The sequence below is a fragment of the Taudactylus pleione genome, unplaced genomic scaffold (assembly GCF_031769625.1).
Source record: "Taudactylus pleione unplaced genomic scaffold, aTauple2 ptg000016l, whole genome shotgun sequence".
In the NCBI taxonomy this organism is placed as follows: Eukaryota; Metazoa; Chordata; class Amphibia; order Anura; family Myobatrachidae; genus Taudactylus; species Taudactylus pleione.
Genome location: NW_028284418.1, coordinates 40,198,928 through 40,221,903, shown reverse-complemented (window position 1 = coordinate 40,221,903; position 22,976 = coordinate 40,198,928). Strand labels below are relative to the sequence as shown.

The 22,976-nt window shown below is 41.5% G+C and overlaps 1 protein-coding gene across 1 annotated transcript in view; it reads left to right on the top strand.

Moving 5' to 3' along the window:
• SPOCK2 (SPARC (osteonectin), cwcv and kazal like domains proteoglycan 2) overlaps positions 1-21,500 on the top strand; it is a 126,725-nt gene extending 105,225 nt beyond the window's left edge. The window contains exons 3-10 of the mRNA XM_088476696.1: positions 3,612-3,726; positions 6,258-6,372; positions 6,944-7,076; positions 7,781-7,903; positions 11,572-11,790; positions 12,098-12,160; positions 12,475-12,612; positions 18,838-21,500. Of these exons, the coding sequence (XP_088332822.1) occupies positions 3,612-3,726; positions 6,258-6,372; positions 6,944-7,076; positions 7,781-7,903; positions 11,572-11,790; positions 12,098-12,160; positions 12,475-12,612; positions 18,838-18,983 (1,052 nt within the window). The 3' untranslated portion in view covers positions 18,984-21,500. The remainder of the gene's footprint in view (positions 1-3,611; positions 3,727-6,257; positions 6,373-6,943; positions 7,077-7,780; positions 7,904-11,571; positions 11,791-12,097; positions 12,161-12,474; positions 12,613-18,837) is intronic.
• The last annotated feature ends 1,476 nt before the right edge of the window (positions 21,501-22,976 follow it).

Sequence of the window (22,976 nt, the reverse complement as noted above, 5' to 3'; positions counted from 1 at the left end):
CAAGAAATGCTTTTAACATGTGATAGACATAAGTTAAAAGAGTTGTGTACTTATATACCTGGGATTTGCTGTTTCCCGTCTTATAAATAGAGGCCAGGAAATGAGAGTCCCCAGTACTGGCTCAATGAAAACAGATAAGCTGCTTCTGCTTTTAAAGCCTAATCACACCGTTATCCCTGTTGTCACACCATTATCGCTGTTGCCAAACAGCAGCGCAGAGAGTCACAGCAGCTGGCAATAATGAGAGAGCAGTAAAAAGTGGAAGGAAGTACCTGACACAGTCTCCCTTCAGTCGTGGTATCCGTGGTGTGGGGTGCGCACTGTGGAACTCCCAGCAGGCTGACCGACGTGCGTTTCGCCTGCTGGTTAGCCTGCTGGGGGTTCACAGTGCGCACTGTGGACCCCTTTTATTTCATATGGTTGTGATCCTCATCTCCCTAGTTTGTCAACTGTCTCTTCTTCAAAAGTCAGCAGATGATCCGCAGATATCTACCCACAAGTCAGAGAGAGCTAAAATGTTTCTACACCACTAGGCCACTTCCAATAGCAGGAAACATGTGGTTCTCGAGTTGATTCCTGGGGATGAGGTTAGGATCTATACTCCAATTCTTTGCCTTCAGGTTTCCTTTCAAGATTCCTTTAGCCTTTACGTTAGTTGCTTTACACACCTTAAATGTCTACCCAAAAGAGTCTGTTGAATTTAATAAACTTGTTAAAGTGAATTCTATTATAATAAGTGTGTTGACCTGGGAAGTTGAAAATAGACGGGTTAGGTGCCTACCGGGAGCTATTACTCAGACAGATAGGAGGCGCATGGTTTAGAAGCCCAGTTCACGCAGGTGCACTAGCACTGCCAAGTCAGACTCCAAAGGGAGCAGTGAAGGAGATCGTGGAGACAGCTGATCTTCGGATCAGCTGTCTCTGCACCGGAGCAATGTTAAATTGCTCCGGTGAATATGTATCACAACTGCTGCTCGCAGGGAGTTGGACACTTAATTATCGGCGGCTGTCCAGTCCTGATAATTAACATGATGAATGGACCCCAAAGTGAAGGTCTCTTGTAACCTGGTAGCAGATGGTACTGAGGGAGTCAGGACAGCAATAAAGTCAGCGGATAAAGCAGTAGTGATATGCAAGCAGTTCTATGGCGAGTCGAAGCAATGAATGAAGGTTTAGTAAGAGGATGGGAACTTCTGTGGAGGTTTTTCAGGCTTCCCAAATTTATGTTCCTTGTGATTGCGCAGATTGATTTTTTTTTTTACTTGAATACTGGAAATAGCTTTCACATAAATGGAGTCTAGCTATCAGAACAGAACAGAGGAGTGAAAGCACTGCAGTTTCAGTCATTGATGATGAGGACACAAAGACAGGCATTATCTAATGGACTAATTAGTAATTCACAGCATGAGGGATCCAGGTCTACAGTGTATACAGTGTATTTCAACTGATTGCTCAGTTCCTACTAAACAAACACAGCTCCTGGAGGCTCCAAACTCAATTTCATTTTGAAAGGGCTGTTTCAGAACATAATTAGATTCATGATTTCCTATATACAGTGTACTTTAGATCCAAATTTATGTTATATATCAATGACAGCTTTGGTCTAATTTTAAATTGGATTTGTCACACAATTAGTATTTTTATTGAACGGTGTATTATAAAAATACTTATGTACTTTGCCATTTGTTCCAAAAATACTTACTTGTAAGTTTAGTCATTATTGTTGTATTAACTTTGTTATTAATATCTTGCTTTTCCATTAGAACATGATTTGGGGATGCGGGTATAAAATAAATGCATTGCAGTACAAATAGTGACCAATAGATGGTATACATAGGCAACCTATATTTACATGGTATGTTTGGGGGGGGGGGGGGGTCAAAAGGTAACAGAACAAGCCTTTGGCTTACAGCAGATTTACCAAGAAACACAGCATAGAGTAGTATACGTGTATTGTGTAACACTGTGGTCAGAACATGGAAATGTGCAGCCAGATAACGTTTGTGAATAAACTCTGTGTAATATATATGCTGGGTGACATTTTCATTTATAATATATTAACAGGTTACCCCACATTTTAGAAAAAGTTGTGCGGTTTCCCATTTATTTAATTACTTTTTTTTTCCCAAAACAATTTTAATAGAGATAAAAAAGAGAGTACATATATAAGGCATACTTGCCGACATTCAGCTCCCTCCTTCTGGCAGGGAGCTAAATGTCTGCTTACAGCGGGGGGGCATGGGCGGGCAATGATGAAGAATTGGGGGCGGGGCCAGGGCGTGACTGCACGATTGCATCATCATGGCCCCGCCCCCTCTTCACAATGACAAAATTAATGGCTTTGTGAAGTAGGTGTCGGGGCCACGATGATGCGATTCAGCGCGAATCGCGTCACCTGCCCCGCTCCGAGGGTATCTATCATCACTCTGTGGGGGGATTGGGAGGGTCAGCGGGAGGCTTGCCTGCCTTTCCGGGGGGCCGGGAGCAACACCCGATATTCAGGAGGCACCCGGTCAAATCGGGTCGGTAGGCAAGCCTGATGCAAGGCATCGTACTGCCTATGAAAACATGCATAAATGAGCACAAGTCAGGATCAGTAACTTACAGGTATAACATGGTGTAATATATCCGGTCAGTAATATCCTACTATTAGGCTCCACAGGAAAACAAAATGTAGCACAAGTAAAGAGAAGAAATAGAAAACATAGAAAGTTCAAGGTGGAAAGAAAATAATGTAATAGAATAATAAACTCAAAGAAAACATACATAAAAAGGAAGGAGGGGCTTAAACCCTGAACCCTAGTGCAGCCAGGCCCTACTCATCTACTTAACACTTCTGCAGTAAAGAAATTCCAGTCTCCCCCACAAAAGAAAAGGAGACATACAGTATCTTGCAACATCTGAGTATGATGATAAGAAATTACAAATATACAGCATCAAAAATTCTATATATGTTATTTCCAAATGAAAACCAATTTGTTGTCTCGGAACAGCTTCAATATATGTATCTTAACAACAGGATCCAAGGTGTCAACACATACACCCCATTTAGCATAAAAACGGACCACCCCTCTCTCAACATCAGGTATAGTTGCCCGTCTATCAAAATAAAGGATTTGTAGCAGTGTGTTTTTAACCGCTTGAAGAGATGGCGCTGTGCAAACTGTCCAATTACAAGAGCATAAGATTCTTCGCTACAGTTACAACCAATGTAAGAAAGGGCAACAATTCTGTCTTTCAACCCTGGAAGTCCCAATTCGCAAAATGTACACATAACATAGCTAGGGGATCTTTTGTAAGGTACAAACCACATATCGTGGTTATAAAAACCATAACCTTATGCCAAAACTCTCTAATTTTACCACACTCCCACATATTATGAAAGAATGTAGCTCGGGAGTGATTACATTTCAGACAATTCCCTGATTCCCCGGGAACGTGTTGCCATTGGAACTGAGATATATACGACCCTATTAATGGTTCTAATATGTACTTCCTGCCATATAGCAGAATGGAGGATTTTCAGAGGATTTTCCATGTAAAAAGATCATAGTAATATTTCTAAAGCCCTTAAACCCCCTTCATCCTTTTATTTATTGTCCTGATTTCAGCCCTGGACACTACGAAGGACCCTTGTCAGAAGGTGAAGTGCAGTCGACACAAGGTTTGCATTGCCCACGGTTACCAGAAAGCCATGTGCATAAGTCGCAAGAAGTTGGAGCACAGGTGAGTAGGAAAATAAACACCAGGTGCATTTATAAGACATTAATTTGGTATACATCACATGCATAATCTATATTTACACATATCTGCAGGGCAATACAGGAAAATCATTAATGTATACAGTCAGGTGCATAACTATTGGGACATTGACAGAATTTTCATATTTTGGCCTCTATTCACCACCACAATGGCTTTGAAATGAAATAAACAAGATGTGCTTTAACTGCAGACTTTCAGATTTAATTTGAGGGTAATTACATCCAAATCAGGTGAACGGTGTAGGAATTACAACGGTTTCTATATGTGCCTCCCACTTTTTAAGGGGCCAAAAGTAATGGGACTATCAACTCAAAAGCTATTTCATGGACAGGTGTGGGCTATTCCCTCTCAATATGAGATCCAAAGAGCTGTCACTATCAGTGAAGCAAGCCATCATTAGGCTGAAAAATCAAAACAAACCCATCAGAGAGATAGCAAAAACATTAGGTGTGGCCAAATCAACTGTTTGGAACATTCTTAAAAAGAAAGAACGCATCGGAGAGCACAGCAACACCAAAAGACCCGGAAGACCACGGAAAACAACTGTGGTGGATGACAGAAGAATTATTTCCCTGGTGAAGAAAAACCCCTTCACAACAGTTGGCCAAATCAAGAACACTCTCCAGGAGGTAGGTGTATATGTGTCAAAGTCAACAATCAAGAGAAGACTTCACAAGAGTGAATATAGAGGGTTCACAACAAGATGTAAACCATTGGTGAGCCACAAAAACAGGAAGACCAGATTAGAGTTTGCCAAACAACATCTAAAAAAGCCATTACAGTTCTGGAACAACATCCTATGGACAGATGAGACAAAAATCAACTTTTACCAGAGTGATGGTAAAAGAAGAGTATGGAGAAGGAAAGGAACTGCTCATGATCTAAAAACATACCACCTCATCAGTGAAGCATGGTGGTGGTAGTGTCATGGCGTGGGCATGTATGGCTGCCAATGGAACTGGTTCCCTTGTATTTATTGATGATGTGACTGCTGACAAAAGCAGCAGAATGAATTCTGAAGTGTTTCGGGCAATATTATATGCTCATATTCAGTCAAATGCTTCAGAACTCATTGAACGGTGCTTCACAGTGCAGATGGACAATGACCCGAAGCATACTGCAAAGGCAACCAAAGAGTTTTATAAGGCTAAAAAGTAGAATGTTATGCAATGGCCAAGTCAATCCCCTGAGCTGAATCTGATTGAGCATGCATTTCACTTGATGAAGACAAAACTGAAGGGAAAATGCCCCAAGAACAAGCAATATCTGAATACATTTGCAGCAGAGGCCTGGCAGAGCATCACCAGGGATGAAACCCAGCGTCTGGTGATGTCTATGCGTTCCAGACTTCAGGCTGTAATTGCCTGCAAAGGATTTGCAACAAAGTATTAAAAAGTGAAAGTTAGATTTAGGATTGTTTAGTTTGTCCCATTACTTTTGGCCCCTTAAAAAGTGGGAGGCACATATAGAAACCATTGTAATTCCTACACCGTTCACCTGATTTGGATGTAAATACCCTCAAATGAAATCTGAAAGTCTGCAGTTAAAGCACATCTTGTTTGTTTCATTTCAAAGCCATTGTGGTGGTGAATAGAGGCCAAAATATGAAAATTCTGTCAATGTCCCAATATTTATGCACCTGACTGTATATATTTACATAACACTACACAATGGCTACCTATGTTTATATTAATTAATCAAACTTGGCAAGGAACCATAAGGGGCAGTTTACACCTCATCTAAGTATGGATCCTGTTTGCCTTCAGGTTTTCATTGGAAGTAAAAAAAAATTAGTAAAACTGTTGTTGGTCTATGTGCAATAATGGTGAACTACATTTACTGTTGTCCCTGGGTATTGCTACACATACTGTTTGTGTCTTACATATTTTAAAATACCTATAAGTCCTTTCTATCCTTCCAGATGATATGTTAGTATATACAGTAAGTAGCCTCGTACTACAGGTAATCAACAGCAAGAAAATTTCCCTAAACTGACTGATAAATATTCACCCAAGTCCACTTCATTTCCTGTTTTGGCACACAGTGGGCAGCAGGGTGGTCCGCAGTGGATATTAGAGATATCGGTGGTGGCCCGTTGGCACTGCAGCCCCCACAGAATTCTGTGGGGCTGCGATGTGCCTGTATGCACCAAGCTCCGGAAAGAAAAACTTTCTGGAGCTTGTGCCCAATAGGCAATTCCATCTATTGATGACGTATCTGAAGGTTCCCTCTTTGACCTCCACCTCCTGCGGCATGCACATTGCCAACTTGGTTTAGCTTTTAACATGATTGCTGCTTTAAAAATATGGGCATACTCGCATGTATCCCCGCAGCGGCACCGGCTCACAATCTATTATATTTAGCCTTTGTTGTTTTTTTTACTATGCTCCTGTATATCTGGAGCATGAGTCCGACTCGTCCTCTGCAGTGAAGGGAGTAAAAAGAAATGTAACTTAATGTTTCTCATAATGTCTTTTTGAATATATATGTTACAGAATTAAACAGCCCAACTTGAAGCTGCATGGCAGCAAAGATAACCTTTGCAAGCCTTGTCATGTGATCCAGCCAGCATCCATCTGCGGTTCTGATGGACATACATACAGCTCTGTGGTAAGGAGTAATTGGAATTTCGGGGGTGGAGGGCTATGTAACGGCTATTACTATTCAGTGAGTGAGTACAAGACATGCAGGACTTGTGCCGAATGGCTTCATGGGGTTCTGGCTTGCTCAACCATGGTAGTGCAGCTGGTTGGAGTTCATTGTCAGACTACAATGCAGTGTTCTGTTATCACGGTCTTATGCACATTGTACTTAAATGTGAAACACAAACCTAAATATTATATCAAGCATTTATAACTGAGACGATTCAGAGGGTAGAATTGATGGGTTTAGACATACCCTGCAGGAAAAAGTGCTATACTATTAGGGGCTTCAAAAAGCTCTTACTATGACATGCTTGACTTCATTATAAGCTAAATGCATACATTATCATAGCAGTCAATTAAAACATACTGTAAGTGCCATTTGTCACATTACTAAACTGCATTTCCAATTATTCGTATAAAGCGACTTTTTCTTTTATAACATCATCATCATATAAAATACTACAGGCATATGCACCCATCACTGAACAAGGATTGGCATATCAGCCTTCTGATCATGATTCTCTTTACTCTACTAGTGTAAACTGGAGCAGCAGGCGTGTCTTAGCAGCAAACAGCTGTCTGTTAGGTGCCAAGGCTCGTGCCCTTGCCCAACAGTAAATGCCACTCCCACCACGCCCACTAGTACCACCGCTGACACCAGCAAACAAGGTAAGCTTCCACTGCTACTGAATGAATGTACACATACACATATGTTTCTGTGTAGTATATCATTTAATCAGCAGAAGCTGCTTGTACTGTCTATATGCATCACTGTGTGAATAAAACGCATTTGAAGGTAAAAAGCTGCACAATAAAAGACGCCTGGCACCACCAAGTCACGCCACGGCAGGGCGCGACTAGGAGGGCTGTTAAACACGCAAGGAGGCTAGATGTATGTGGACACATCTGTAATAACTGTAGGATGTCTGTCCCATCTCCTCTATTGCGTTAGGTGGAAGCCTGGCTGTGCGCCACATTGGCTCCCACTGCCAGAATAGCAGAGAGAAGGCGTAGCTTGACAGAGTAGCGGGCGGGTCGGGGGTGGTGTCTGAGCTGGGTACAGTAGATTAGTACTGTATGTCATATATTAGTTGTGTTACTAAGAAAGAAACAGCAATATGTGTATTTGCATGTCTATATTGTCGACGGGGGGGGGGGGGGAACAAATTGATCATGATTCACAGATACTATACATATAGAAAAGGATATATTACTGTATTATTGACTGTTCAATGAGTGCATTGATGGAAATTGTTTGGGTACAATGATAACCAGTTAAGTTTTGAGATTGTACAGTGCGTATGGTAGAGGATACCATTACTGTGCACTTTGGATGCCATTTTTAATAAAACAAGTTTTCCTACTTTCTTCAGGAGAAACATGTACTGGTCAGGATCTAGCGGATCTCGGGGACCGTTTACGGGATTGGTTCCAACTGCTTCACGAGAATTCCAAGCAGAATAACACATCAAATCCAGCAGCAAAACAAGTCACAGGTACAGTAATCATCCTTCGGTGACAGTACAGTAGAGCATACTACTACACCAGTGATGGGAAACCTGATGCACTCCAGGGGCAGCACGGGCTACCATGTAACAGTCACAATGCTGCGCCCCACCCATGGTCAGTAATACATTAAAACAATATATTTGAATTAAAGAAAGAGACACCTTTCTGTAATAACATAACAGCTGACATTTTAAAGAAATGTTACCAGGTATAACAAATAAACCTGACAAGGAAGGAGCTGGGGGCTAAATGTGTTGGCTTGGAGAGTCACATGTGGCCTCTCAATGTCCTAAACCATCCAATCAATGCTGTTATATTACTTACTCAAGACAAGACAACTATTATATTTGCTTCGACTAGTATGGTTATTTATGAGCACATGGTATTTCCCATCAAACTAGTAAATGTACTTTACTGCACTGTATGTACAAAAAATACTTATTCCCACCAAATAATGGTATATCTTCCTTAGTTTAACCAGAAAACTGTGAAATGTTTTACTCAGGATGTAGGTAACTTATCGACATTAGGAAGCGGGAAAGAGGTAAGTTGAACCCAACATACCAACATGCCAGTAATGGGATGTAAAGCATCATAACTGCCTCAGCTTTACAACTTTAAACATGATGGTAAAGGGAGGCAGTTATTAGACCGGCAGACTGAATGCCGCCGGTCTAAATACCGACGCCTAAAGCCCGACACATGACTTAAGATATGTGTCGAAATAACGATGCCTATCTTAATCCCGATTCTGGAAGACAGACAGACACCGGACCAATCGAGGTAATTACGGCGCATCTTAACTGTTAGCCACAGGAGGGGGGGGAGGCTAGATTTCGACACCCCTGGGTGGATTTAGGGTTAGGCACCCCCTGAGGAGGGTTAGGGTTAGGCTGGGGAAAGGGAGGTTAGGGTTAGCCACCACTGGGGGCAGGTTAGGGTTAGGCAATCCCCCGTTAGGGTTAGGTTTAGGGTGCAGGAAGGAGGGGTTAGGATTAGGCACCCCTGGGGGGATTTAGGGTTAGGCACCCCCCTGGGAGTTTTAGGGTTAGGCACCACCAAGGGAGGGTTAGGGTTTAGGGTTAGAACACCTACCAGCCACCGTCGGGATATCCTCCTGTCAGGCTTGTGAAATCAGAATTTGAACCGGCGGCTAAACTGCCACCGGTTCAAATCCAGACTGCGCAAGCCTGACAGGAGGATATCCCGACTGGGACTGGTAAGTTTCTAAACTCCACCTCTCCCCTCTCTAACCAATCCCATTCCGATGGTAAAGCATGACGTTTAAAGTTTTAAAGGAGAGACAGGTGGAATGCTGTACATTGCATTACTAGCATGTCAGCACGTCGGATTCGACATATAACTGCCCCCCACCTCCCCCCCAAATAAACCATATCCATCCCGTTTTACTCCCATGATAACAGTGAAAAGTGTTTATTACATTCATTCCTGTGCCCATTACATTTACACTCACACATACATTGAAAGTGATTGCCAGAAAGTGAATAATCCCAATTATCTACCCACATGCTATACTTCCTTGCACAGACAAAACCTATATTAATGAACATGGTGCAGACATATGCAACACGATCTGCGGGTGTCAATTAAAAGACTCAGATGAAGCATCTGGCCTTAAATCTAGAAACAGTTTGCATGAAACTCAGGCCAATAATTTATTGGAGCACTTCACATTCCAAAAGAGCTTGATCAGTTCTTTGGAAAAAAGATTAATTGCTTAATTAGCACCTCGTTAGTAAAGCAAAACATTTTAGAAAGTAATTATCAGAATCTCCTGGCATGACACTGGGACAATGGTACCACCGAGGGATGTTGATAAACACTATGAGGTGGGTCTGACCAGCAAATAAGCGCACGTCTAGCCTATCCAAGATGGGATTTCACAGATGTTATGAGAACGTGTTTATGCCCTGGAACAGCTAAACCCAAGAAAAATGATAATCTTGAGCAGATTGAGGTCATACTGTTCATAAATAGAACAATGAATGTTCTGTCAATTTGTCCCATGTGATTCATACACTTATTTGACCCCTTTTACCTTAAGCACAAATTAAATTGTTGTATTGGAAAAAAAATAACTCTCGTATTAACTCTTGTTACATATGGCTGTAGTGACTAATGATTGTTCAGTCTGAATAGTCATTACAGTCCCAGTGGGGCTAAATCCACAATAATATAGATAGGAGGCAAAAGTTTCAGAATACAACACAGGCTATAGTGTTTTATTTATAATTAGATAGTACCTGTAGACAGATAATTATCTATCTATCTATCTATATATTATATCATATAGTCCTCATTAAATGGTAAATTCGATCATGTCACAGAAATCACATAACTTTATCATTATTTATCCAACAAAATATAAGACGACACTTACTACTTCCATACCAAGCTCAGTTGCATCTGAACGAAACGAGAGACCTTTGGAACATTGGGCCTTGTCAGAGGAGGACATGAGCCCCTTGCTGCTGCAATCCCGTAGGTAGCGGATACGAGAAGTTATGCAAATGTTGCAGTCGCCGTCTTTTCTACAGAGACACCCACAACCGGCTTCTCAGTTCCGCTGCTTGCGCATAAAGATGCAGCATTGGACGAACTTTGGTGGCACCATCAGTTCTCTGAGCAACCCTATGGTTGCTCAGAATGCCTGTCTCAAGTAAGATGCCGGGTCAGAAACACTGCAACTGTGTGGTTGTTATACACCCCCGAAACGGTAATGACACACCAGTGTTCATTTCGGTATATGCGCAGTGCAATTTAGACACATGCGCAGACTGGAAACATCAGCTGCTGAGACTGAATCGACACTGCATCCACCTTTTGATCCACGCCCAATGTCCTCTGGTCACATAAGATCAAAGCGGAGTTGTTTGGTCTTCATGCACGACAGGATGTTTGGTAAATATCAAACACAATTCTAATCACCATAACAATGCTAATCACCATAACACAATACCAATCACCATAACACAATGCTAATCACCATAACACAATGCTAATCACCATAACATAATACTAATCACCATAACACAATGCTATTCACCATAACACAATGCTATTCACCATAACCCAATGCTAATCGCCATAACACAATGCTAATCACCATAATCCAATTCTATACAGTAAACTTTTTCACATATAGCTTTACCGTTTTGTGTGGAATAAATATGGCAAAATAATTTAGAATAAAAAAACAGATTTAATACATTGTAATACAGGGTAATAATCAGTTGATTGTAAATTATATCCTGATATGAAAAAATACAGCTAATGTTTGTGTGTGTTTCTGTCTCAATCTATGTAACTCATACTGTAGATGAGTAACATAGGTATATCATATATGTAGCTATTTTTAGTGAACTACATGATACATGTTTTATTTCCATAAAAATTTTAAGTATGGAAACATACCTGTCCATAACCAAGATAAAATGATTTATATATACAGTACATGCTCGCCAATATATTTGGATAGTACCATGGGCTTTTGGAATAAAATAGCATTATGACTGATATTTCAAATACTATTTTAAAAATAAGATATATTATCTGTAATATTACTTTAAGAAACATTTTTTACCTTTGGACACAATTTTAGAAAAGCTATTAACTAAGGCTGTTCTTTTTGCAGTGCTAGACAAGACCCTCGTGGCCAGCTGCAAGGACTCAATAGGATGGATGTTCTCCAAGTTAGACTCCAACAATGACCTCTTTTTGGACCAAGCTGAATTGGCAGCCATCAACCTCGACAAGTATGAGATTTGCATCCGGCCATTCTTCAACTCCTGCGATACTTACAAGGACGGGCGGGTGTCCACTGCTGAGTGGTGCTTCTGTTTCTGGAGAGAGAGTAAGCGAGCAATAGAAGGGGACATTATCACATGACTGCAAGTCACAGTAATACGGAACAATCCCCTCACAGTGAAGGAACGGGGGAAGGACTTACATTTAGCTGTGTACAAATCCATTAATTGTCTCAATTGTTGGGCTCTGGTTCCTTATCAGAGACTGGTGACTACAGTAGGCTTTTCTTACCCATGAATAAGTGCTATAGTTTATTTCTTTCTAAGCACAATTAGTCTAAATGGAGAAATAGCACCTGTGTGAGAACAATTTTGTAATGCTGATTTTCCTATCCATGTGTCCTCCATTTTCAGAGCCTCCATGCCTTGTAGAACTCGAGAAAGTACAGATCCAAGAAGCTGCCAAGAAGAAACCTGGTCAGTATTTAAATGTAATGAGTATGTTCTATCTCTATCTCCAGGGTACACTCAGGACTTGTAGATCATGCATCACAGTGTTTCTCTGTAACAACATGGAGGCTTGTAGTCTAAGTATATGTCATACAATAAATGCTCAGCTTTCGAAAGGTGGTAGTTAGATATTTCTACAACACTACTTTTATTTGCTTTCTTTAAAAGTAAGTAAATTAGATTTTAATTTTGTTCCAAAATGTTTGTATTCTTTATATGTAATAATAGTTTGAATTTTAGCATGGAAGAAGGATTAGTAATGAGTGGTAACTATGTTGCAGGAGTGTTCATTCCCAGCTGTGATGAAGATGGGTACTACAGAAAGATGCAGTGTGATCAGGCCAGTGGGGAGTGTTGGTGTGTAGATCAGCATGGCTCTGAGCTGACGGGCACAAGGATACATGGCAACCCAGACTGTGGTAAGTGTCACCTTCAGAATGCACTTGAGAAACAAGATAAGTGATTTCAATTTCTACCAGCCTATTAGATTCATGGGCCGATGCATGCTCAGAATGGGGGCCCTCAGGGGTTTTACTCGCACTGCTGGGCACCCAGATGAAGTTTTATATCCCTGACTGTGGCATTATCTATGGACTGAGAAAAGGGGGAGGTTTCCCTAATTTCCATATACTTTATGTTTAAATGTAAGTTTCATCTGCAATAGACTTATTTTACCAATACATTCTATAGATTATCTGATTTGTGTACTAGTATGAAAGAAAAATGATTACAATAAAGGGGGAAATTCAATTCAGCGCAATGGACGCGATATGCTGCTCTGGATCAGCACTTCTCACCTGGCAGCATTGCAAGTTTTCCCTCGCATCCCATACAGGTGCAAAGTAAAACCTGCAACGTCAGCCCTAGCGTATATGGCCGATATGTGCGCAGCCAGGCATCACAGTGATGCCCGGCTCCACAATGCATTGAATTGAATTCCCCCCGCAGAATTTTGACATTACGACAAGCTTTTATCACTTGCTTTTGTGCAGTTCTCTGCATTATCGTATTCTCACTTTAGGGTTTTCTATCTGTCCACTTGTTGTTTCCTGACTTTTGCAGCCTTTGTTTTCTGTCTTTACTACCAACCCCTCTGTGTTTTCTGTCTTTACTGCCCAACCCCTCTGTGTTTTCTGTCTTTACTGCCCAACCCCTCTGTGTTTTCTGTCTTTACTGCCTTTACTGCCCAACCTCTCTGTGTTTTCTGTCTTTACTGCCCAACCCCTCTGTGTTTTCTGTCTTTACTGCCCAACTCCTCTGTGTTTTCTGTCTTTACTGCCCAACCCTTCTTGTGTTTTCTGTCTTTACTGCCCAACCCCTCTGTGTTTTCTGTCTTTACTGGCCAACCTCTCTGTGTTTTCTGTCTTTACTGCCTAACCCCTCTGTGTTTTCTGTCTTTACTGCCCAACCCCTCTGTGTTTTCTGTCTTTACTGCCCAACCCCTCTGTGTTTTCTGTCTTTACTGCCCAACCCCTCTGTGTTTTCTGTCTTTACTGCCCAACCCCTCTGTGTTTTCTGTCTTTACTGCCCAACCCTTCTTGTGTTTTCTGTCTTTACTGCCCAGCCCCTCTGTATTTTCTGTCTTTACTGCCCAACCATTCTTGTGTTTTCTGTCTTTACTGCCCAACCCCTCTGTATTTTCTGTCTTTACTGCCCAACCCCTCTGTGTTTTCTACCTTTACTGTCCAACCCCTCTGTGTTTTTTGTCTTTACTGCCCAACCCCTCTGTGTTTTCTGTCTTTAATGCCCAACCCCTCTGGGTTTTCTGTCTTTACTGCCCAGCCCCTCTGTATTTTCTGTCTTTACTGACCAACCATTCTTGTGTTTTCTGTCTTTACTGCCCAACCCCTCTGTGTTTTCTGTCTTTATTACCAACCCCTCTGTGTTTTCTGTCTTTACTGCCCAACCCCTCTGTGTTTTCTGTCTTTACTGCCAAACCCCTCTGTGTTTTCTGTCTTTATTGCCCAACCCCTCTGTGTTTTCTGTCTTTACTGCCAAACCCCTCTGTGTTTTCTGTCTTTACTGCCCAACCCCTCTGTGTTTTCTGTCTTTACTGCCCAACCCTTCTTGTGTTTTCTGTCTTTACTGCCTAACCCCTCTGTGTTTTCTGTCTTTACTGCCCAACCCCTCTGTGTTTTCTGTCTTTACTGCCCAACTCCTCTGTGTTTTCTGTCTTTACTGCCCAACCCTTCTTGTGTTTTCTGTCTATACTGCCCAAGCCCTCTGTGTTTTCTGTCTTTACTGCCCAACTCCTCTGTGTTTTCTGTCTTTACTGCCCAGCCCTTCTTATGTTTTCTGTCTTTACTGCCCAACCCCTCTGTGTTTTCTGTCTTTACTGCCCAACCCCTCTGTGTTTTCTGTCTTTACTGCCCAACCCCTCTGTCTTTTCTGTCTTTACTGCCAAACCACTCTGTGTTTCTGTCTTTACTGCCCAACCCCTCTGTGTTTTCTGTCTTTACTGCCCAGCCCCTCTGTGTTTTCTGTCTTTACTGCCCAACCCCTCTGTGTTTTCTGTCTTTACTGCCCAACCTCTCTGTGTTTTCTGTCTTTACTGCTCAACCTCTCTGTGTTTTCTGTCTTTACTGCCCAACCCCTCTTGTTTTCTGTCTTTACTGCCCAACCCCTCTGTGTTTTCTGTCTTTACTGCCCAACCCCTCTGTGTTTTCTGTCTTTACCGCGCAGCCCCTCTGTGGTTTATGTCTTTACTGCCCAACCCTTCTTGTGTTTTCTGTATTTACTGCCCAACCCCTCTGTGTTTTCTGTCTTTACTGCCCAACCCTTCTGTGTTTTCTGCCTTTGCGGCCAAACCCCTCTGTGTTTCTGTCTTTACTGCCCAACTCCTCTGTGATTTCTGTCTTTACTGCCCAACCCCTCTGTGTTTTTTGTCTTTACTGCCCAGCCCCTCTGTGTTTTCTGTCTTTACTGCCCAACCCTTCTTGTGTTTTCTGTCTTTACTGTCCAACCCCTCTGTGTTTTCTGTCTTTACTGCCCAGCCCCTCTGTGTTTTCTGTCTTTACTACCAACCCTTCTTGTGTTTTCTGTCTTTACTGCCAAACCCCTCTGTGTTTCTGTCTTTATTGCCCAACCTCTCTGTGTTTTCTGTCTTTACTGCCCAACCCCTCTGTGTTTTCTGTCTTTACTGCCCAACCTCTCTGTATTTTCTGTCTTTACTGCCCAACCCCTCTGTGTTTTCTGTCTTTACTGCCCAACCCCTCTGTGTTTTCTGTCTTTACTGCCCGACCCCTCTGTGTTTTCTGTCTTTACTACCCAACCCCTCTGTGTTTTCTGTCTTTACTGCCCAACCCCTCTGTGTTTTCTGTCTTTACTGCCCAACCCCTCTGTGTTTTCTGTCTTTACTGCCCAGCCCCTCTGTATTTTCTGTCTTTACTGCCAAACCCCTCTGTGTTTTCTGTCTTTACTGCCCAACCCCTCTGTGTTTTCTGTCTTTACTGCCCAACCCTTCTTGTGTTTTCTGTCTTTACTGCCCAACCCCTCTGTGTTTTCTGTCTTTACTGCCCAACCCCTCTGTGTTTTCTGTCTTTACTGCCCAGCCCCTCTGTATTTTCTGTCTTTACTGCCCAACCATTCTTGTGTTTTCTGTCTTTACTGCCCAACCCCTCTGTATTTTCTGTCTTTACTACCAACCCCTCTGTGTTTTCTACCTTTACTGCCCAACCCCTCTGTGTTTTCTGTCTTTACTGCCCAACCCCTCTGTGTTTTCTGTCTTTAATGCCCAACCCCTCTGTGTTTTCTGTCTTTACTGCCCAGCCCCTCTGTATTTTCTGTCTTTACTGCCCAACCATTCTTGTGTTTTCTGTCTTTACTGCCCAACCCCTCTGTGTTTTCTGTCTTTACTACCAACCCCTCTGTGTTTTCTGTCTTTACTGCCCAACTTCTCTGTGTTTTCTGTCTTTACTGCCAATCCCCTCTGTGTTTTCTGTCTTTATTGCCCAACCCCTCTGTGTTTTCTGTCTTTACTTCCAAACCCCTCTGTGTTTCTGTCTTTACTGCCCAACTCCTCTGTGTTTTCTGTCTTTACTGCCCAACCCCTCTGTGTTTTCTGTCTTTACTGCCCAGCCCCTCTGTATTTTCTGTCTTTACTGCCCAACCATTCTTGTGTTTTCTGTCTTTATTGCCCAACCCCTCTGTGTTTTCTGTCTTTACTGCCCAAGCCTTCTTGTGTTTTCTGTCTTTACTACCCAACCCCTCTGTGTTTTCTGTCTTTACTGCCCAACCCCTCTGTGTTTTCTGTCTTTACTGCCCAACCCCTCTGTGTTTTCTATCTTTACTGCCCAACCCCTCTGTGTTTTCTATCTTTACTGCCAAACTCCTCTGTGTTTTCTGTCTTTACTGCCCAACCCCTCTGTGTTTTCTGTCTTTACTGCCCAACCTCTCTCTGTTTTCTGTCTTTACTGCCCAACCCCTCTGTGTTTTCTGTCTTTACTGCCCAACCTCTCTGTGTTTCCTGTCTTTACTGCCCAACCTCTCTGTGTTTTCTGTCTTTACTGCCCAACCCCTCTGTGTTTTCTGTCTTTACTTCCCAACCCTTTTTGTGTTTTCTGTCTTTACTGCCCAACCCCTCTGTATTTTCTGTCTTTACTGCCCAACCCCTCTGTGTTTTCTGTCTTTACTGCCCAGCCCCTCTGTGTTTTCTGTCTTTACTGCCTAACCCTTCTTGTGTTTTCTGTCTTTACTGCCCAACCCCTCTGTGTTTTCTGTCTTTACTGCCTAACCCTTCTTGTGTTTTCTGTCTTTACTGCCCAACCCCTCTGTGTTTTCTGTCTTTACTACCCAACCCCTCTGTGTTTTCTGTCTTTACTGCCCAACCCCTCTGTGTTTTCTGTCTTTACTGCCCAGCCCCTCTGTGTTTTCTGTCTTTACTACCCAACCCCTCTGTGTTTTCTGTCTTTACTGCCCAACCCCTCTGTGTTTTCTGTCTTTACTGCCCAACCCCTCTGTGTTTTCTGTCTTTACTGCCCAACCCCTCTGTGTTTGTGTTTTCTGTCTTTACTGCCCAACCCCTCTGTGTTTCTGTCTTTACTGCCCAACCTCTCTGTGTTTTCTGTCTTTACTACCCAACCCCTCTGTGTTTTCTGTCTTTACTGCCCAACCCCTCTGTGTTTTCTGTCTTTACTGCCCGACCCCTCTGTGTTTTCTGTCTTTACTACCCAACCCCTCTGTGTTTTCTGTCTTTACTGCCCAACCCCTCTGTGTTTTCTGTCTTTACTGCCCAACCCCTCTGTGTTTTCTGTCTTTACTGCCCAACCCCTCTGTGTTTACTGTCTTTACTGCCCATCCTCTCTGTGTTTTCTGTCTTTACTGCCCAACCCCTCTGTGTTTTTCTTTCCTACTCAGTCTGTCCCCCTACTGTTGACTTAGCTATCATAATGGAAATATTACATCTTTCTCCTTTCTTGTCCAATAAGCCATAGGGCCTGATTCAGGGGTGCATGCAAACCACATGCAATGCGGATGTTCACGTAGTTATGCAATTATGTACTACTGGGTATTCATTAAATATTATGAAAATATGCACAAAGATGCTGTCGCGTATGTGAGAAAAGTTATCAGAAACCAAGAGGCAAAGTAATGGGTGGTGACTGGGAGGTGGCCTGAAGATAACACATGTGGTGTAGGCGGTGTAAGGGAGTGTTGTGGGCATGTCTGTGACTGTAGCATGTCTGTGGCTGTGAAGGAGAGTTGCAGCCACAGAGGCCATAAGCCAGGTGCAAGTTTCGATCGTACGCCGATGGTGTATTGCCCAGAACCACCGGCGGTGTTACACGTGCATGGGAACTGAAAGTGGGCATTTCCAGGATTGCACATGCCAGCATACGGCTAGTGCGCAAGGGGAAAGCTGAAACTAGTATTTGCATTTTATCTCACCCAAGACACCGACAAAATACGCAGCTGCGACCTCTGAAACAGGCCCCAAATGTGTTACTACCATAACTGCATAACCTCATTTGTCTCCTCTTATTTCATTCCAACGCTCTTCAGTTCAACTGAGCAAATATCTATCGTGCATTATTACTTACATTCACAGAAGTACAGTACAAGTGTTCACAATTGGAGGACTAATACAGTTCCCCTTCAAAAATGTTTTTGTTTTTGAATGCATATTTAGAGCTGGTCAGATTAGAGTTGTACTGGGCCTCAGCTGCTAAGGGATGATATACCATACCAAACCATGTAGGTTTGTCTCATTTCAAAGATGTCTTCTATGGGCCTACTTCCTTCTTTAGTGGCCTGTCCATTATCAATCAATGCCGGACCGCAATGTTTGCTAAGTAGAAGAGAGACTTGCATCCTTTGCAAGGGATCTAGACATCTGTGGACAGAAAAGTGTTGCCTAATTGGGCAAGTGCCATTCTCACCCCAGTCATTTTCACATTCACTCACACACTTCCCATACATAATCCATAAAGTCTTCTAGCACCAAAACCTCTCTCCATACCTTGCAGACAATGCAGATAAACATGTGTGTGTGTCTCAGGAAACTGCTACTGTACATGGGACAACTACAAAAGGGTTTGCCCCAAAGTAGTAAACTGCTAAACCACATAGATTTTACACGGAAGTTCTGAATCTTAATTAAGTTTGTAAGTAAAGGCAAGGCTCTTTTTTTTTTACTTTGTCCACAGATGACATTGTTGGTTTCTCTGGGGATTTCGGTAGTGGTGTCGGGTGGGAAGATGAAGAAGAGAAAGAGACAGAAGATGCTGGTGAGGAGGCGGAAGAGGAAGAGGGAGAGACGGGTGAGGCAGATGATGGAGGATACATTTGGTAGACCCACAGCAGCACAGTCCTGTCTGGGCCTTGCAGCCAAGTTTGGAAAACTGCAGTAAATAGTAATCAGATGCCACAGTGATCAGGAAACACAGCTGAATGTACATTATACAGAAATTGTGTGTGTGAGCATGCAAGTGTGCCTGTCGACTGACTGCTTTGAGATTGCAGCTCATATCTTTCCCATAATCTAAATGAGCTGTTATATGGCAGACAAAAGAAACACATTTAATCATTTTCTTTAAAGACATGAAGATGTTGGTATATAACCTAGCATTGGATAACCCTACTTCTTATTCCAGAATCAAGCACACATGCCTGAGACGCTGGTGAGGAGCTAGTTTCTAGCCACAGATTGAAAACAAACAAGATAAGCAAATCATACATAGTTCTAATAATAAAAATATACTATTTAAAAAATGACCAGTGTTTATAATGTAAACAGAAGCGGAGGCAGTAACTTACTGCAATGTAGACTGAAAATAAATGGCTATAATACACATATATTCAAAATGCATATCCTGACATTAAAACATCTGTCTAGCTAGAAGAACGTGCCTCACTGCACACGGAATATGGACATAAAGTCCAGACTTTATAGCAGTGATTTGTTGGACACCTGCCCATGTGGAGAAATCCATGTGACCTGTCCTGTCTTCACATTCATGTTAATATTATCATTATTAACTTTTTATGCCTATGATTATAGTTGGTTTCCATGTTTATTGCCATAATGTGAAATTGTTTAATGAATTGTGAGGTGTGTGCCGCATTGCATTCCACTGGGGCATCCTGATCAGTATCGGAGGAAAAATTAATTGCAGACTTTTATCTCTTCTGTCTCTACGTGCATTAATAACCCACGGCAACCTTCCATTAGTATGTGGCACAATCTCTGCAAACACCCGATGTCTTATTAGAAAAAGTCACATTCACCTTCTTATTTATAGTGTGCTATTCATCGCTATGTACTGTGTGAATGAGCCCACCAGATACATTGTTGCCAGCATACAGTATGTTTGTCCACTTTTGTTTTTAATTTTTTTGACAACACACAAAATAATAATAATAATAATAATAATAATAATAATAATAATAATAATAATAGATACATGTTTAGCTAAACATCCAACTGGAACTTTACAAACAAGAATTTATTGTTATGAATTATTAAAAGCAGGAGAAGTCAAAACGTCTTTGTGTAACAAATGAATGTCTCAATATTTACACATCATGGTTCTACGCTTTGTTTTAAAATAGAAATAATTTCAGATGATTTGTAACATAGCTAAAACATAGAAAAAGGCATGGCTTATTCCATTCATCCCCTGGTCCCATAGCCAGTAAAGGTATCCTATAAACACTAGGTTCTTCTCAGATTGAATAAAAATAATGTATAAATATAAATTAAACATATAAAGTGTTACTTGTATAGCACTAACATATTCTGCAGTGCTCTACAAACCATATTTTTTTTTTATTATTTACAGATTGTAAGATGCTAGTCTAGCACTTATCCCATGTGGGTATACATGTTGATTAGTAGCATAGTCAGCTACATAAATTGACATGGAATATTGTTAGAGCATGATGTGTTGGAAGACTATATGAGAAGATGCCTGTAGGACCACTGTAGATTTACTCTTATCACCCCGTGGCTTAGTAGTGTGTTAACAAAATAATCTGTTTAGTCTTGTGACTTTTTATTAGTTCAGCTAATAGTTGTTGAGACTTGGCAAACAGCTGTATTGGAAACCTCTTTAAAACTTACTTTATAATGCTCACCCTGCCTCTGAAAGTTTTCTACCAGAGGGTCTGCTCATTCAGCCAAGTCATACGGCTTAATATAGATTAGACTGTGTTGAGCAAGGAAAACAGCTAGCGCCAAACATGCAAACACCATTTCAGTGACAACAATTGAATTTACATTAAGCCAAGTCACTTAAAACATTGATTGAGGACCCCTAAATCATGAACCTTTTTACATGAACAATAAAGTTTAAGCTGTACTAAACAGCTTTTATAGGTTCAATCCCTTCTACCATTTTTCACAAGGCAGGGGGTCTGCCAAATAGTCCACATACTGCCAACAAGAACCATGCCTGTATGGAACCAGGTGAATGGCTTTGTAATCAGATGCACCATTCATCAAGAAAAGCAGCTTGTGAAATAATAATATACATCTTCTATGTCATAAACTTCCAACTTTAAATCACGCAGGGCACAACACTGAGTGAGACACGCACAGCAGGAAGACCCAGCTCGCACAGCCTGACTGATTGCAATTTTGGTATCCCACTGCTTGATTGTCATTTACCTGCAGTGGTATCTAGTGCCTGGATTATAGGTTGAAGGCAGATGATAGCTGTCATGAATTCAATGAATGTACAGAGCAGTTAACTACTGTGTATGTATGTGTGTGTATGTATGTATGTATATATATATATATATATATATATATATACTGCGTGTATATATATGTATGGTAGCCATAACCATGTGCCAATAACAGCAATATAACAATACTTATCATTCATAATAGTATCCTTAAAAAATTCTGCTGGTTACAAACCAGGAAACAGTCCCGACAACTGTTTCGGTGTGGAAACACCTTTCTCAAGAGACTGCCTAACAGTGTAGGCAGTCTCTCTCGAGAAAAGTGTTTCCACACCAAAACAGCTGTCGGGTCTATGTCTGTTTCATGGTTTTTAATCAACAGAATTTTTTAAGGATACTATGAGGAACGATAAGTACTGCTATGTTGCTGTTGTTGGCACATGGTTATGGCTACTTTTTTGATGGCACAGTAAAAACTAATTTTGCATTATACATGGAGTGCTGGAATCTATCTGGTGGTGCAGCCTGCAACAGGCTGCATTAGTGGACTGTGATTGTTTTTTGTATTGTTTCTACTTTAACCCTGCATATATATATATATATCACCTGGACTGCCAAGTCTAGCTGGGCTCCCTGCTGTGACTCTTTCGATACATTATACAGAGTTGAGCAGTGCACAGTACTGAGAGCTATGACACCTGTGGAGAAGGCCGGCGCAGAGCACGGCAGAGCACAGGTATTCCTGCATTTGGAGTGCTACATTTCAGATTATTTCCAGGGTTAACTAGTGGAGGATAGACAACATTTTTCTGTTATATGTTACAGGAAATACTTATTTTTAAAAATTCCCACAATCATTTTAAGCATTATACAACCACAAGTGAAAGCAAAAAATGGGGTAAAATGGATGGACTACATAAGAGCGACTACAAAGACAGAAAGGCAAATGGGTAATATTAGACTGGTGCTGAAAAGATGGCATTGGAGGGAATACCACTCTTATTATTTTTGCCTAGGGAATTTTTTTTACAAGATGTTTGCTATATGATCTTAAGTTTCCCAGTTGAAAGTCAACCTGGCTCCAAATGTAATATGTTCCCCCAATATACTCTATGTAACCTATTGTTACAGTAAGAGTCACGCTGGCTATTCCTAGGTCCTGCTCTGTAATTGATTTAATGGCGAGTCCATCTTTTATTGCATCAACTTGTTGCCTTAAACAATTTTTTTTTTAAATAGTCAAAAGGTACAGCTATTTATCATTCTAGTCAGGATTAGCATACTCTCTGCAGAGGTTATTCATTAAGGGTGCCCAATATTAGAGATTAATGTGTGTATCTCTCATATTCCATTTATTCTAAACTTGTTACTACTCATCATGTCCATTATTAAAGAAATGTCATATTCTGGACAGTTTAGAGACATTAATAAACAATCATATATCGAAGCCACTCATCATTACTTGACCTGCTCACACAGTAAACACTGAACCAGTGATTACCAGCAGATTTATAAGGTACAGTAGTACAAGAGATATCACCATGTGAGAGTGTTGGGGATGGTTAAAGACTGACAGAATGTAACAAAGGTCAGGTGTGAGGAGAATGGGATACTGAGAACAGAGAATGGAAGAGGTTGGAAAATAGTATAAATAATC